The 15065-nt window shown below is 47.0% G+C and overlaps 1 protein-coding gene across 19 annotated transcripts in view; it reads right to left on the bottom strand.

Annotated features, from left to right (window-relative positions):
* Fnbp1 (formin binding protein 1) overlaps positions 1 to 15065 on the bottom strand; it is a 129135-nt gene that overhangs the window by 20102 nt on the left and 93968 nt on the right. For 3 of the 19 annotated variants that reach the window (XM_052722717.1, XM_052722720.1, XM_052722719.1), the window contains exons 8-12: positions 13052 to 13198; positions 11647 to 11841; positions 10572 to 10754; positions 5060 to 5143; positions 1230 to 1244 (exon numbers count right to left, since the gene is read on the bottom strand). In XM_052722717.1, coding sequence (XP_052578677.1) covers positions 1230 to 1244; positions 5060 to 5143; positions 10572 to 10754; positions 11647 to 11841; positions 13052 to 13198 — 624 coding nt within the window. Of the gene's footprint in view, positions 1 to 1229; positions 1245 to 5059; positions 5144 to 10571; positions 10755 to 10818; positions 11454 to 11646; positions 11842 to 13051; positions 13199 to 15065 lie in introns of those variants that run through there. The other 16 variants (XM_052722722.1, XM_052722723.1, XM_052722730.1 and 13 more) reach the window with 11 other exon arrangements.

Here is a 15065-nt window from a genome sequence, read left to right as displayed (position 1 = left end):
AGCTGTGCACACTCAAGGTGTCACTTCAGCAGGATGTCAGATGTCACCCTCTCTCCACGTTACAGCCTTGAGACTGCCTTTTCTTTGGCGAGGCTGGCTGTCCAGGGCACTTCCTCTGGAACTCACCTCTCTCCGGCCCTCAGTGCTGGGATTCCAGATGGACACAGTCACACCTGGCTTCCTGTGGTGCTGGGGGTCTAAGCTGGGGTCTGCACGCTTGTGAGGGCAAGAGCTCTCCTCACTGAGCCAACTCTACAGCCTCCAGTGTTTCACTTTTTCACTGACTTCACAGAAATGTCATGGAAGCGCATGGGAAAGGACCTGTATTCCAAAAGGACACACGTCCCCAGCCCTCACCCATTCTCCAAGGATAGTGGGTTATGTTGGTTAGGATTTCCTTTAACAAATTAACAATTACTCCGGGTGTTCACCAGAGCTACACCGTGAAGGAAAAGCAAGACAGACAGACATTAGGTAACAGTTTAAGCAAGGATGGATGAGGGGCATCCCTTTATCCATCAGAGCATCTGTGGCCTCTGGAATCACCTTTACCCAAGGCACCCACAGAGCTGCGCAGGTCCCCAGGAGGTCCTAGCTTCCCCCCGGTCTTCCCACCAAAAACCTGAGCAGTCACTACAGGTGTGACACACACCCATGTGTCCCTTCAGGCTCCCAGTTTTTGTTCATTTTGTTGTTGTGGTGGTGGTGGTTTTTCACTTGTTTGTTTGTTTGGTTTTGTTTTGTTTTGTTTTTGAGACAGTGTCTCTCTAAATAGTCCTGGCTGGCCTGGAGCTCACTATGTAGACCAGGCTGACCTCGAACTCACAGAGATCCATTTGCCTCTGCCTCCCGAGTGTCTCCTTTAGTGGCTGCCAGGAAGGAGAACTGTCCAACTATTTAAATTTATTTTGACCCAAATGATCCAGTAGGAACACTGCCCCACCCTCAATTTCTGACATTTACATTCAGATGAATATAAACAGTTGATCAATGCTTGGCATATTCATAAGGACCCCACAGTAAGGAAAACCAAATCATGTTAAGCATTAATTTTCTTAGTGAATAGGACAGTCACACATCCAGAGGTCAGATAAACACCAACAAAAGTGCCCGAAGGAGGAAAGAGTGAGCAGTTAATGCTGGAGGCAGGTTGCCCATGGCATAGCATCCATAACACACACCAGACACCCAATTAGACTAGGGGCATGCATGGGGGACATTATGCTTACCAGCTTGAGAGAAAGCTTCACGGAAAAATTGAAGAGGTAACAAATGGGAAGAGAGAAAGAGAGAGAGAAAAAAAACACAGGTCAGAAGAGGGGGCATGTGACCAGTCCCACTGGACTCATAACATCAGCTCGCCCGCCAACTTGTGAAAATGGCCAGGGCAGATCTGTGCAAAAGTTCACAGGAGGAGTTGGTCGTAACAAAAACTTCTTAGGTGGCTTGGTTGCCAAAGCCAAGACGAGGTATGAGAGGAGAGTCCTCGTGACCTGAGCTGTCACCTCCCACTGGATGCCTATCGGCTTGTTGGGGAGGGTGATTTGGAAAGATGCTGGGACAGACCCAGGGACTTCAATCTGCTAGGCACAGAAGTGACACATAATGACCCTAAAAGAAGAATCGCACAGCACTTTGTTTACCAAATCTCTCCCAGGACATCTTAGGTAGATTCTTCTTAAAATTTTATTTTTGAGACAGTGTTACCCAGTGTCCAGCCCTGGCTGGGATGGCCTCGAATTCTCAGAAATCCTTCTCTTCTACCTCCTGAGTGCTGGGGTCATAGGCATGCACCACCACACCCCCTCTCACACAAGTGCTTAGTTTTTCTTTTCTTTTCTTTCTTTCTTTTTTTTTGGTTTTTTGAGACAGGGTTTCTCTGTGTAGCTTTGCGCCTTTCCTGGAACTCGCTTTGTAGACCAGGTTGGCTTCGAACTCACAGAGATCCGCCTGGCTCTGCCTCCCAGTGCTGGTATTAAAGTCATGCGCCACCACCGCCCGAGTTTTTATTTTCTAATAGTAATTTTTTTAAATTTTGCCCGGCATGGTGGTGCACATCTTTAATCCCAGCACTTGGGAGGCAGAGGCAGGTGGATCTCTGTGAGTTTGAGGCTAGCCTGGTGTACAGAGTGAGTTCCAGGCCAGCCAGTGCTACACGGGGAAACCTTGTCTTGAAAAAACACCAACAAAACAAAACAAACAAAAAACTTGTGTGTGTGTGTGTGTGTGTGTGTGCGCGCGCTCGCGCGCGCAGCGCGCAAGCACATGGCCATAGTGCCTGCAGAAGCCAAAAAAGGGCAATGGAACCTTTGGGCTGGAGTGATACAGTGACAGACTTGTAAGCTGACATGTAGGTACTGTCCTCTACAAGAGTAGCAAGTGCTCTTAACTGCTGTGTCGTCTCTCCAGCACCTCTTACACTAACTGACTGACTGACTGATCAATCGATCGATTGATTATTGAATGAGTGTGAGTGTGTGTGTGTGTGTGCATGACTGACTGACTGACTGACTGATGGATCGATTTTGTGTGTGTGTGTGTGTGTGTGTGTGTGTGTGTGTGTGTGTGTGTGTGTGTGCATGACTGACTGACTGACTGACCGACCGACCAATCGATCGATTGTGTGTGTGTGTGCGCGCATGCGTGTGCCACAGCATGTATGTGGAGGTCAGAAGACAGATAGCCTCTTGGTAGCAGGACAGAGGGGACCAGGAAAGGCAGCCTCCCACCTGCACACCAGCACTGGCTCCTGGGCCATGAGGGTGACTTCTAAGGCTCGATCTTTCTCAAAATGAATTGTTTTCTTTTGGGGGAGTTTTGGGTCATGCTATGTAGCTCAGTCTGGCCTTGAACTCTTGATCCTGCTGCCTCAGGCTCCTGAGCAGTGTGACTACAGGTGGCTTGAGGCTTGCTATTGAATGTCAAGCCTGTCCATGGGGGCTACACAGCATGGAGAGTGATCATGAACAGAAGCTTACGTTGCTTATGGAAGCTGCCTTTACGGTATGGGTAGACACTGCCTTGGCTCTCGGGGTGCTGCTGTGGGTGGTGGCCTGATCGCCACAGGGCCACAACAGCTGTACTACTGCTGGGCCTGGAGATAGGAAGGGTCCCATGACAGCAGGACTTCAACCACAGTAAGAGGGCTTCGAGAACTCAGAGCAGAACAAGATTCTGTGAGACCCCACTGTCGGCCTAGGGAGAGTTCAACACATGGCGCTGACTTCATCTCCAGCAATACCGAAGGCCCTAGTAACTGATAGTAGGGTGCAGGCACACCCGGAGGACAAAATACCAGAGAAAGCACACTTGGATTTTTATGCTGGGTAGGGAGGGCTTAAAATTTCTCAGCCAGCCGGGCGGTGGTGGCGCACGCCTTTAATCCCAGCACTCGGGAGGCAGAGGCAGGCGGATCTCTGTGAGTTCGAGGCCAGCCTGGTCTCCAAAGCGAGTTCCAGGAAAGGCGCAAAGCTACACAGAGAAACCCTGTCTCGAAAAACCAAAAAAAAAAAAAAAATTTCTCAGCCAACTTTTACACTTTTTCATCCTTAAGCTGATACTTTTAGCCAAGCTTGGTGGCTCACACTCAGGAGGCAGAGGCCTGGGCTACACAGCTGACTTCCAGGCCAGGCTGGACGACACAAATCCTGTCTCAAAAAAAAAAAAAAAAAGACACTTCTTTGTAAACAGGCAATCGCTTTTTAAAGAACCCATTCCATGTGGAAGGAAGAGACTGACTGGACAGCTTTTCAAGTCTGCGTAGGCCATGGCCGTGAACTTGCTGAGCCTCCTGGAGCTTAAGCACAGATTGTCCGTCACAAGCTGAGTTCGTCGTTCAGACAGACAACACTCATGGTGCAGGGCAGAGGACGGCCCCCACAAAGCCCACTAGCAGACACTAGTATATCCTCACACACCATCTGACGCGAATTCCAAGACCCTGACTCACTATCTGCTCTCTACAGGACTCCTTTCGTGACTTCAGATTATAATGGAAATATCCTAGAACCAAATTTGTAATATCAATAGGAAGGTTACCACTTCAAAATAAGAACAAATGATCAAAATTGAACATCTGTTCCAATAGAAACTAGAAATACTAAATTCTCACACTCAGTTTTTGGAAACACCAAAACTCTCAAATTCCATTTTCTGGAATGGACAGTGACGGATCACCTGCAGGAGGTGCCACCGCGGTGCCGAATTCTTTTTTCAAACATGATTGTTTTCAGGTCATAAGTCATAAGCCAGCCAATTAGGTCACTTTTGATTAGAAAGCAAGCCTTCTCCAAGGAGAATAAAGGCAAAGGACTCATGGAGTGTGTGACTGGACACCGAGGGACCAAACACCATCAGCTTCAGGCGACAGTTAGGGGCTCTGGGAGGAGCGAGCATCAATAACACGGAAGGAGACAGAGCCAGCTCGTCCATGTGTCATTGGACGGTCACAGCTACTAACCTCAAGCGCAAAGAAAGGGGACAGGAAGTGTCTAAGCACATATGCTTTGGTGAAATCTACTGGGACCCTATCTACTCATGCTTCTTTGAGTTTTTACTCTCCAAGCTCATGGCATCACTCCCTAGGGACCCACTGGCTGCAAACACGGATGGAGATGCCTACATGGTCACATCGCCATGCCCTAAACTGTCTCTTTCAGTGACTACATTCTGCAGCTGTGTTTTATGGGTAAATTTCTGCCGTAAACTCATATCAAGGGACACCACGGACATTTCAGGTAGTAGTTGCAGGCTCTTTAAAGATTTTACCAGAACTAAGACAAAAAGGCGGCACCCTGACAATGAGCTCACTCAATGACGTCACGGGGGCACTGGATGTCCATTAGGGAGCCTGGGTCTTTCTATGCAACTTTGGGGATAAAACAGCTGTTGGATTTATACCCTAAGACCCCCCTCCTTGCCCCAGGGTGCAGTTCTCTCAGTTGGGAATTTTGGTTGGTGGGGTGGCCGTGTTACAGCTGCACTGGTCCCCAGTCTTGGCGCTGTCCAAGGGGTTAGTGGTTTGGCTGTGACTGCATACTTGCAGCACAAGCAGACTTACAACATAGTCCCTAGCCTCGAAGGCATGCGTGGGTTTCCCTAGAGTCCTCTTCATGAGCTCTTTGTGATAACACAAAGACTGAGTCTGCCAACAGTCAGCAAGAGAACAAGGTAAGATATATGAAGAAAGGAACCGCACATTGAGAACGTGACACACAATAACGGATTTCCAAAATGTCTTGCTCTGCTTTGGTGGTATTTCCTAAGATTAACTTTAAAATACAGAGGGATCATCTAGTTTTAGCTAGGCAATAATAGAATTACCCTTTGTAGAGTCAAATTCAGGACATGTTCTTACCTATCTATCCATCCATCTAACCATCCATCTATTATCTATCTAGTATCTAGGTGTCTATCTCAATCAATCAATCAATCAATCATCAATCCATCAATCTATCTAACATCTATCCTTCTATCATTTACCTATCCTATCTATCTTCTATATCTAATATCTATCTTTTTTTCTTTTTCTTTTTTTTCAAGACAGGGTTCTTTGTGCAGCTTTGGAGGCTGTCCTGGAATTCACTCTGTAGAACAGACTGGCCTTGAACTCACAGAGATCCACCTGCCTTTGCCTCCCAAGTGCTAGGATCAAAGGTGTGCGCCATCACCGCCCACAAACATCTATCTTTCATCTATCATTTTTCTTTCCACCATCATCCATATATCAATCTCAGTCTCTCCCATACCCCTTCGGTTTCCTCTCATGTAGCTCACACTGGCCTTAGACTCCATGTGTAATGGAGGATGATCTTGAATGCTCACACTGGCCTCAGACTCCATGTGAAATGGAGGATGATCTTGGATTCCTCCACTTTTCACCTCCTAGGGGCTGGGATCACAGGTGTTTGCATCCACACCAGCTCTGAGGATACTCTCTTCTTTAATCTTTTTTTTTTTTTTTTTTTAATTCCTGGAAAGATGGAATACTAAGGTCTGTTGGTGTAGACTCTCTGTAAATACCCCCAGGAAATGGCTTACAACAGCAACAACAAAAGTATTTAATCTTGGGGATGGCTCAGAGGTTAAGAGCACTGGCTGCTCTTCCTGACGACCTGAGTTCAATTCCCAGCAACCACATGGTGGCTCACAACCATCTATAATGAGATCTGGTGCCCTCTTCTGGCGTGTGTATACGTAACAAATAAATAAATCAAAAATATTTACTCTTGTTTAATTATTCAGAAAAAAACTAAGCTATGCTAAGAAATGTTTGCACACTGAGCCAGATGTGGTGGCATGTCTCAGAAAAAAAGAAAAGAAAAGGAAAGAAATGATTTCACATAATTTCCACACTCTGGTCATTAAACCAGATACTTAGAATTCAAATCTGAAGGCTGTGAAATGTGATGAATTAAAAGACATGCTGCAGGGTACTAGACAGATGGTTTGGTGGTTAGAAGCCATTGCTGCTCTTGGGGAGGACCTATGTTCGATTCCCAGAACCCATGAGGTGACTCACAATCATCTCTAACTCCAGTTCCAGGGGGTCCGATGCCCTCTTCTGAACTCTGAGGGCACTAGGCCCACACGTGGTACATAGACAAGCACACAGACAAAAAATAAAATGAAAAAATCTAAACAAAACAGAACAGAAAGACACACCACAGTTACACAGCTATTCTCCCAGAATCCTCCATCGATTCTCTGCTCAGGAGCGGCAGTCTCAAGCTCAAGGGACAGTGAAATGGTATCAAGGACTGTCCCCCTCATCATGGATCCATTACCTCGCACACTGAAGCTGCTGAATAACCTGGTCTAGTTCCCCAGGCTTTGGCTTTATGATGTTTTCCAAGGCTCAGTGTCTCCCCCTTTCTTCCTTCCCTCCGGCCCCCTTCCTTGCAAGCAGCATCGGATCTGACTGACCCTAAGGGCCCATCACACGCAACATCACAGCTTCCAGCAGGTTGCTCGTTATGGGGAGAAGGCACTTACCATCCAGGAAAGTTTCCATAAAAGGAATTTGCTGAACACAGATGTGAGGAGTAAGAAATAAAATTCATCTTGGTGATTTAAAAAAAAAATTCTTCCTTTAAATCAGACTTTTTTTTTTTAAACCATCTTTTCTTGTACTAATTGAACACAGGCATTCTTTGGTCTCTGCCTACGCACTCGGGGGAAACATGAACACAGGTACGAAACCATCGATGACCAGGAGATTGTGTGATGTAGCATCACGGACCAGATACGCAAACGGATGGTGACTGTGAAAACATCTGACACATTTCATCATGAGTGTCCGACAGACAGATGCAGATGTTCGTAAACATGAGTGATTATGTGGTGACATGATGTAACTGACTCTGAGCCTGGCTCACCCTGGTAACATCCGTGGAAATTCTCTGATGAAGAGTGGAGTTCTAAAAGCCAGCATAATCGAGCCAAGAAGCTGCCGATTGCTCAGCCAGTCCCAACAACAGAGCTCAGCACGATCCATCGTCCACTTGTGAAGCTACTCTGCCTGCTCACAGTGGCTGTCCTGACGGTTTTAGGAAATTAAATTTCTGATTTAATAAAAAATGAGTACACTTATTTGTGCAGTATGTGGGGGCACTTGAGGACCAAGATGCACATGTGGAGGTCAGAGGACAACTTGGGTGAGTTGGTTCTCTTTCCTTCCGCTATGTGGGTCCCGGAGACTCAACTTAGGTTGTCAGAACCATTTCACCAGCCCAAATGTCTGGTTTTTAATTTGATATACGAAGTAACCTTAAAGCAAAATAATTCTCTCAAATGTGTCCTTCCTTCCTTCAACCTTGATTTGGGGACCCTACTACTTTTTTTTTATTTACTCATCTATTTTATTTATTTGTTTATTGTGCGCGTGGACAGCTTTTGGGAGTTTCACTGCTTGGGACCTGGGGATTGAACTCAGGTCATTAGGCTTGGCTCCAAGTACTTTTGCCTGCTGAGCCATATCGCTGGCCCATTATTTTATTTTATTTTTGAGGTAGGATCTCACATAGCCTAGGCTGGCCTCAGACTCACTCTGTAGCCAAGGAGGACCTTTGAACGTCTGATCTCAGCAGGCTTTCACCATCACATTGTGGTTTATGCTGTGCTAGAGATGCGCGCTAGGCAAGCATTGACAACTGAGCCGCATCCCCAGCACCGTTTCTGTTCTTTGGAAATGCGATCTCATTATGAAGCCCAGGCTGGTTTTAGACTTAGTGGCAATTCTCCTAACTCCACCTTTGGAGTGCTGAGGTTAGTCGTGGATCAGCACGCTGATTCTATAAAATGAAGATTCTCTTAGCACAGGAATGCTACAGATGAGGAAGTCTACCAGCAGATGGACTTGAGATAAATGCTCAGTCAGGTTCGGAATCTCTTCCTATGACAGTGGATGTTGGAGCAAGACCACAAACTCGGGAACTTTCCATTCATGAGGAACACTGGACCTGTCTTTGCCCAGCCATGCTGCTTACCAGCCCAAGGTCTGGTATCCAACTCCAGCTCTAGGGATAACTTAGCTCCGTGGCATCACATAGAAACAAGTGTCTTGAACTGGGAGTGGTGGCACATGCCTTTAATCCTAGCAGTTGGAAGGGAGAGGCAGGCGGATGTCTGTGAGTTCAAACCCGGTCTGCTCTACAAATTGAGTTCCAGGACAGAAAGAGAGAGAGAGAGAGAGAGAGAGAGAGAGAGAGAGAGAGAGAGAGAGAGAGAGAGAGAGAGAAGGGAGGCAGGGAGGGAGGGAGAAGGCTCAGAAGACCCGTCATTTAGTTTTACTTGGGAGAGCTAAGCTGGTATCTGTGTTAGATGACTGCCCTGATTCCTGTAGAGGGATAAGTGTGATTTAGTCACACAATCTTAATTGTCATGCAAACTGGATGGGTTTGTTTGTTTGTTTGTTTGTTTGTTTGTTTTGAACAGAGTCTCATGTAGCCCAGGATGGTTTGGAACTTGTTATGTAGCCAAGGATGACTTTGAACTTGTTACATAGTCAACGATGGCTTTGAACTTCTGATCCTCTTAAGGCTAGGAGGACAGGTGTGCAACATCACACCTGATTTCGAACGTGAGTCTTTTTTTTTTAATTTTATTTATTTGTATTTTATGGACATTGGTGTTTTGCCCTCATATATGTCTGTGTGAAGGCATCAGAGGGTGTCAGAGCCCCTTGGAACAGAAATTACAGACAGTTGTGAACCCAGGTCCTCTGGAAGAGCAGCCAGTGCCCTTAACCACTGAGCCATCTCTCCAGCCCATCGAACCTGAGTCTTAACAGCAATCATGTTCTAAGAAATTTTTCCCACTGGGTGCCAGGGACTCTCAAACCGTGGGAGCAGATTCTCCAGTGTTAGATCCTGGCTCCACAGCTTCTCTTAGCATACTGGCTTCACTGCAAGGAGAGCTCAGAATGGAACGGAGGAGGCCTGGATAAATGTCACTGCTACTGTGCCTTGTCCCTTTGCAAAGAGACGCAGGTTTAGTGTTCCTCACAAGAATGTCCAGGACCACAAGTGCTTCGGACTTTATGGGGAGATTTATGTAGATAAAATGAGATCCAAATCTAAACATAAAACTCACATATGTTTTACATGGTTTTTTTTTTTTTGTTTGTTTGTTTGGCGGGGTGTTGTTTTTGGTTTTGGTTTTTTGAGACAGGGTTACTCTGTGTAGCCCTGGCTGTCCTGGAACTCACTCTGTAGACCAGGCTGGTCTCGAACTCAGAGATCCACCTGCCTCTACCTCCTGAGTGCTGAGATTAAAGATGTGGACTACCACAGCCTGACTTTATGTGTGTGTGTGTTTTGAACCTGTAATTTGAACAAGCTTCTGGTATCTGTGTTTTGTTTCTGTGGTCCTGCAGATGGAATCCAGGCCCCATGCAAACATCTGCCTCTGGCCACATCCACAGCCTGCTGCTATGTTATGGCTGCAACTCACGTGAGGTCACGTGTGGAACTTTTCACTCAAGGTGTCACGATGGCATTCAAAACACTTTGGATTTGGGCTGCTTGACCTGTACAGAGTTCAGCCCTATCCAGTTGAGAGGTATTTTATCACCATCCCTTAACTCCACTAGGGAACCAGTGTGCTGCTCGGCTTCCTCTTTGCCTCAAGGCTTCGTTAGGACAGCGGTGTCTGACTACACTCCGGTCTGTAATTAGTCAGCACATATTTTCTGATTGTCCAGTCATTTCCACTTCCTCGTCTTCTCCACGGTCAGTTTAAGAGACCCGATCAAAGTTGGTGAGATCAAGGAGGAAATGAATGACTTCAGTCCTCTGAAGGGGAAGTGTGGGGTGCTTCCAGCACGGACTAGAGAATCAAATCTCAGGCTTGCTGGCCTTCTCTTCCTCCCACACCTCCTCCCTCCTCCGCTCCTTCCTTTCTTTCTGACATTCTTTTGCTCTCTGGTTCTCTGGGAGCCGAGACTCAAGCTTTCTCTCCCTCTAAACGTTATAGGAAAACACACTGGGTCCATTCACAAACAAAGTAAGTTATGCAGAATGAGACATGCAACACAGTGCGCAAGAGACGCAGGATTCCAGAGCGGAACTTACCCCACGCTTTAGGCTCCGGAAGCAGTGGATTTTGGGTTTGGAGGTCATGAACTCGTTGAAGCGGTGGGAGAGGGGTTCCTTTTGCTGCTTGGGAGACTGGGGGCCGTTGGGAACAGCAGAGGGTGAGGCAGAGGCAGGGGGAGGAGGGGGAGGCTGATGGGGGGATGTTAAAAGGGACATAAGCTACATGTGAGAGATGAGCGGTGACAGTAAAAAAAAAAAATCAGAAACGAGAAGACACAAAACAGAAATAAGCATCAAATCATATTCAAGATCCAAAGCAAGTCAAACACAAACCATTAATATCGATGCCACGGTACAAAAGAAACCATGTAGGATGTGTTCCACAAAGAGGGGGTGAAAAGGAGAGGGTCCGTGAGTACGCGACAGGACAGCAGAACCTTGTGACCCAAAGCTCATGCAGACGGCCACATGCAAGCTAAGGCTCTCATTAGTCATTCCAAATCCAGTGTAAGCCAGAGGGGTAAACGTTTCCGCACCTAAACTAACACAGCTCCATGGGGGGAAAGGGTCTAAATTACTGAGGTTTTGAGGAACAGCGGAACAGTTCTGTCCTGAGAATCTAACATCCAGACTAAGGTTAATGCAGGAATGCCACCTCCATCCCGTTTTAGGCCGGTGGGTTAGCGCTGTCATGCACCTACATACCACGCTATGAAAAGAAAATGGAAAAAATGTTCACGGAGACAGAGGTTAACATGGATTCAAAACCAAGCCCAGGCTGGCAAGCTTGATTAGATGGGACACTGTCCCCTCGCTCCCAGCAGAGGTGCCCAGCAGTCTGGGAGGATAAGGGGTGGGTGAAAGGGCCGTGAGGTCAGTGATGTTAGTGTGGGTGACCCAGTCCAGGTGATAACACATCTGCAATAAGACAGAGGTCATGGCAAAGACCGCCACCAGAAAGAGACCGTTGGAATCATGAAATGAACGCAGCACGCTAACTCTTCCCTCTCGCTTTCTGCAAGTTCAGAGCTTTGTTTGATTAAGACCAAAAGATAAACTCCGAGCCTCTGCACCTTGTCGCCTCAGCCCGCAGGGTCCAAACTTGCAGTACCTTGTTTTTCTTGATGAACGGCCACAGCTTGCCTCTGGATTTGCCGCCAAACTTGAGCTCTGCCTTGCCTTCTTTGGAGCTCGAAAGGCTGTTCTCTGATACGGTGCGTTTCATCGGCTGCGTGTAGTCTTCGAACTCAATGTCTCCAGGAGGCTCGAACCCTGACTTGTAGGCTTCCACGACCAGTTGGGAGTCCTGCAATCATACCCGTGGACAACCACATCAACACCAGAACACTCATGATGCACGCAGAGGCCATTCCAAGAGAATCCTGTTGATACTGGATTTCTTTTCTCTTAGTAGTGTGTCTATTACCAGATAGATTAATTCATAAAGCTTTGCCTCCAGGTGAGAGCCAAAGGTGCTTTCCACATCTCATTTCAACCTTCCATGATGTTCTGCCTTTAAAAAATTCCCCCGTTTACCATGTCGCTTATAAGTCACTAAGCCTTTAAACAGAGTGATTGGAGGAAGCTTCATTTAGACTTTAAAATTAGACACTAAGTCTGATGACAAAAATATGAAAAACATTTCCAGCTCAAGGTAAGGATGGTTTGAGCACCTCAGGAAGGGAGCCTGCCTGTAGGATGTAGCTGGAGGCGGGGAGGATGATGTTCACTTTGGAACATCGATAACTGTTTCTCACAAAGATGGTTGAGATCACTGAAGGACACTGAAAGCTGACATGTCTTAATGAAATGGGAGGCAAGGAATCTTACAACCAAACTCTACACACCAACACAAACAAAACCACAAAGCACCTACTGCCCAGAACTCTCTCCTACAAATATTTACCATTTAAAACACTCTGAAGCAGCTGTTCACACCAACTGACAAAACTCTTCACAGAGGTAATTAAAAAGTGGAACAGAGGGATCTGAGTGGGTATTTTATTTTTTTTTTTATTTATTTTTTTTTCGAGACAGGGTTTCTCTGTGTAGCTTTGCGCCTTTCCTGGAACTCACTTGGTAGCCCAGGCTGGCCTCGAACTCACAGAGATCCGCCTGGCTCTGCCTCCCGAGTGCTGGGATTAAAGGCGTGCGCCACCACCGCCCGGCATCTGAGTGGGTATTTTAAACGAAGGACAGTTTTGCCACCCAGGGGCCTGGCAGTGATACTAACTGTCCCCACGAGGGGATGCTGCCAGCATCTAGTGACAAACACCTCACACTCAGCAGGCCGCTGGGTTGCGGGTGCCCTAAAGAGCTTGCCTCTTTGCAGAGATCCATTTAATTCAGTGACAACTCTGTGTTCTACACAAAAGGACTGGGGAACTAAATCCAAACACCGAGGGTCATCAAAGGACTCTCAGGTGCAAATGACCACACCCAGTGCTCCACGTCCCAGGGTCGAAGCAGGAGGTGGTGCTGGAGGGACAAGGAGAGAGCCCAGTGACTACACTTACATTTTTCTGGTCGATAGACTCGGCCGCCTTCACTATACCATCCAAGCATTTCCCGATGATGGGTATCACCTGCCGGTCCACCTCCGCGTAGGTCTTCATGGACTCTCCAATGCGCACGATCCGCCTTTCCTCCATCTCTTGTATTTTCTGCAAAAATTGGACCGTGTATAAAATGGTCTACTACTACTTGGGGAAGTTGTTTTGGGGTGATATTGTTCCCCTGCAAATACTTCTGGGGAACAGATTGGAGCGCGAATGGCTGTGGGTTTGTTGTACCGTTATAGACCAGTCAGCTGTGCTGTGTTCAGTGAACGGCTGGGCTGCATAGTAAGCCCTTCAAACAACTGGACTGCAGTTTCAGTAGGACTCTTGTGATGTGTAACATCAACTTCAGTCGGCGGGATCTACAATCACCAAATATGGGCATGTCTAGGAAGGATTTTCTTGACTAGTTTAATTGAGGGGGACGACCCACCCTAAATGTGGGTGTCACTATTCATTGTGCTGGGGTTCCAGACTGGAAAAAAAAGAGCAGACCCATAAGACACCTCCGCAGGTGTAGGTTCTTGCCTCCGAGCTTGATAACCAGAATTCAAACCCTGGAACCCACCTAGCAAGGAGAAAACAGAATGCTCTCTGACCACTGTGTGCACTGTGATACACCTACTGTAGCACAAATCCTAATTGGTCTTAATAATAAAAACCCGGAGCCAGCTATCAGAGTAGATGCTGAAAGATCAGAGAAGCAAAGGAACAAGCCACAGCCACCTCTCACCTCACCAATTCCTCAGCTGTATGTACATAACCACATACTAAATAAATAATCAAATGTAAAACAATTTTTTATATATAAGGAGAGGGAGCTGGAGAGATGGCTCAGTGGTTAAGAGCACTGGCTGTTCTTCCAGAGGACCTGGGTTAGATTCCCAGCACCCACATGGGGGCTCACAACCATCTGTAACCCCAGTTCCAGGGGATTCATCATGCTCTTCTGGCTCCCAAGGCACTGCATGCATGTGGTACACAGACCTGCATGCAGACAAAACACTCATACACACAAAATAAAAATATAGGAAATTGCCGGGCGGTGGTGGCGCACGCCTTTAATCCCAGCACTCGGGAGGCAGAGGCAGGCGGATCTCTGTGAGTTCGAGGCCAACCTGGTCTACAAAGTGAGTTCCAGGAAAGGTGCAAAGCTACACAGAGAAACCCTGCCTCGAAAAACCAATATATATATATATATATATATGAAATTAAAAAAGGAGGAGAAAGTGAGCTGAGCATCTGCATTCATCATCCCTTGCTTCCCAACCGCTGATGCCATGTGACCAGCCACCTCCTGCTCCTGCTGCGATGGTTCCCCTGCCGCGATGCTCTGTCCCCTCAGCTGTGCACCAATAAACCCTTCCTCCCTGAGGCTGGCCTTGTGAGAGAACCTTACCACAGTGACAATGAAAGTGCCTGTAAACCCCACAGGGGCTCTATGACATTATTTATACTTTGTTGTTTTGAGGCAGGACTAGCTTTGACTTCTGACCTCCTGCCTCTGCTTCCCAAGTGCTAGGCTTACATTCGAGTGCATGCCCCACACCCAGCTCAGCTTTATTACTAATATCCTCAGCAATTCACGTCCCTCCCCGTTCCGTCTTTTACAAAAACATTTTAGTGACCGTCTCAACGCAACCCAGGCTGAGGGAGAACCAATCTTCTGCCCTCTATGGCCTAGAGGTTCGTTGGTGGCATAGGACACTGAGAACCCAATTAGACCCAACTAGGGGAGTTACTTCAATCAGTCACTTTGGCTTTTCTGCATTTGAAACTCAAATCATAAAAGAGTTCCCAAGTGGGGAGCCATGCGTGATGTTAACAACTATAACCCTAGGATTCTGGAGGCTAAGGCAGAAGGATCACTAGTTTAAGGCCAGCCTGGGCTACACAGCAAGACTCTGTCTCAAAACCAGGCAAAATTCTCCAAACAGGGGGAAAAAATATATATAATGTGTTTGTTTATTTT

Source organism: Peromyscus californicus, unplaced genomic scaffold, assembly GCF_007827085.1.
Source record: "Peromyscus californicus insignis strain IS unplaced genomic scaffold, ASM782708v3 Scaffold_7__1_contigs__length_154581171, whole genome shotgun sequence".
Lineage (NCBI taxonomy): Eukaryota > Metazoa > Chordata > Mammalia > Rodentia > Cricetidae > Peromyscus > Peromyscus californicus.
The sequence above is the reverse complement of the archived record's forward strand: the minus strand, read 5'-3'. Positions and strand labels throughout refer to the sequence as shown.